The sequence below is a fragment of the Lycium ferocissimum genome, chromosome 2 (assembly GCF_029784015.1).
Source record: "Lycium ferocissimum isolate CSIRO_LF1 chromosome 2, AGI_CSIRO_Lferr_CH_V1, whole genome shotgun sequence".
In the NCBI taxonomy this organism is placed as follows: Eukaryota; Viridiplantae; Streptophyta; class Magnoliopsida; order Solanales; family Solanaceae; genus Lycium; species Lycium ferocissimum.
Window position 1 is genome coordinate 71,178,922 of NC_081343.1, and position 1,623 is coordinate 71,180,544.

General features: G+C 38.3%; 1 protein-coding gene across 1 annotated transcript; it reads left to right on the plus strand.

Annotated features, from left to right (window-relative positions):
- Nucleotides 1-247: 247 nt before the first annotated feature.
- On the plus strand, nt 248-1,370 carry LOC132048406 (mitochondrial import receptor subunit TOM20-like). The gene is made up of 2 exons (XM_059439310.1): nt 248-551; nt 1,035-1,370. Exons 1-2 carry the CDS (start codon nt 456-458, stop codon nt 1,161-1,163), a joined length of 225 nt encoding a protein of 74 aa, XP_059295293.1. The 5' UTR covers nt 248-455; the 3' UTR covers nt 1,164-1,370.
- Nucleotides 1,371-1,623: the final 253 nt, after the last annotated feature.

The following is a 1,623-nucleotide window of genomic DNA, read 5'->3' on the forward strand; positions in this document are numbered from 1 at the left end:
AAAAAGTTTCTCCGTAGCGTAAGTATTAAATTCCGGCTGCATAATTTGGTTATGGCCAACAAGTGTATACCGGGTCCGGCATAAATGCAACCCAAGCCTTGCCTTCCGATTTTTTTAATTTATGCGGTGGATTCGACCTTTTAACCAGGCATAAGGCCATTTTTCAATCGAAAGGCCAAAACTTAAAGATCACAAATATGAGGGCCAATATTTAAAGACCACCCAAAAGAAGGATAATCAGCGCAATTTTTTGATTGCCCTATCCAATCAGGAATAGGCCCATAAACCATTTACAAAGTCCAGTCCGAATGGGTAATCGCTGACTTCACCGGCAAGTCCGCTGGTGGTTTTCCTATTACAAAAGGAAAAGAAAACACAAGCTATGTGGAAAAGTACTGACGAGGTTTGAGGTTAAACCTTAGAACCCTAACAGAGCAAATTATCGTACGAAGGTCATGGAAATGCAAAACGATTTCGATAGGCTCCTATTCTTCGAGCACGCTCGAAAGACTGCTGAAACCACCTATGCTAAAGATCCTCTGGATGCTGAGGTACCTCTTCTTTCTTCTCTCTTTATGGGTCGTTTGGTACTCCCCAGGATTAAGTTTGGGAGTAAATTTATACTGTGGGATAAATTAGTTCGAGAATTATAATCCTGGGAAAATTTAGAGCCTGTTTAGATGAGCTGATAACTTACAGCTTATAAGCCAATTCTAGCTTATGGCTTTTGACTTATTTTTGTTATTTTGGCTTAAAAAGTAAAAACAAGTGCTTAAAAGTTTTTTTTTTTTAATCTTAGTCGGACACTACAAAAGTGCTTAAAAGCTGTTTTGACTTAAAAACACTTAAAATAAGCCAATCCAAACAGGCTGTTAGTCCGCGAACCTAACAACCCCAAACAGGCTGTTACTTGCGGACATATGCAGGCATATACTTCTAATGTTACTTTTATATAGCTCTAACTTTTAATTAGTTGAGATCAGATTTGTGTTGGCTAAGGAATTGGGACTATTGTTTCTGATTAATTCGTGCAGAACTTGACGAGATGGGGAGGTGCATTGTTGGAATTATCACAGTTCCAGTCCGTCACCGAATCAAAGAAGATGATTTCTGGTATTGTGCTTATTACTAGTATTGTAATCCCTGCTAAAAGGTTTTCCTAGAATTGGCTATTGGACAATGTCCGCCCATTTCTAGAATTCACTCAGAGTTATTGGGCTTTTAATTTAATTAATTCTTGTTAAAAATCACCCCAAAACCCCTTAATTAATGAATGCGAAGTATCCTAAGGCCTATATAAACACCGTAATTTGCGCCCACTTCTAATTGTCCACACATACCGATATCTATCCACTAGTATAGGTATTTGGGTAAATAGGTAGATGGCAATGTAACTATTTATGCCTTTGCCAACGCTGGTCTCCCATGATTTTCATTCCAGCTTCATCAACCAATAGGTGACTCTAGGTGTATCCTTTTTAAGCTACTTGAGTGTCCTTTTTTTAAACCGGATGTGATGCTATATTTTTCAACACTGCCCCCTCATGTGACCAAATTGGTTTTCTTGTGTGAACTTTCATATGGACTTAAGTGTGAAATTGGCGGGTCATATGAAAATTTGAG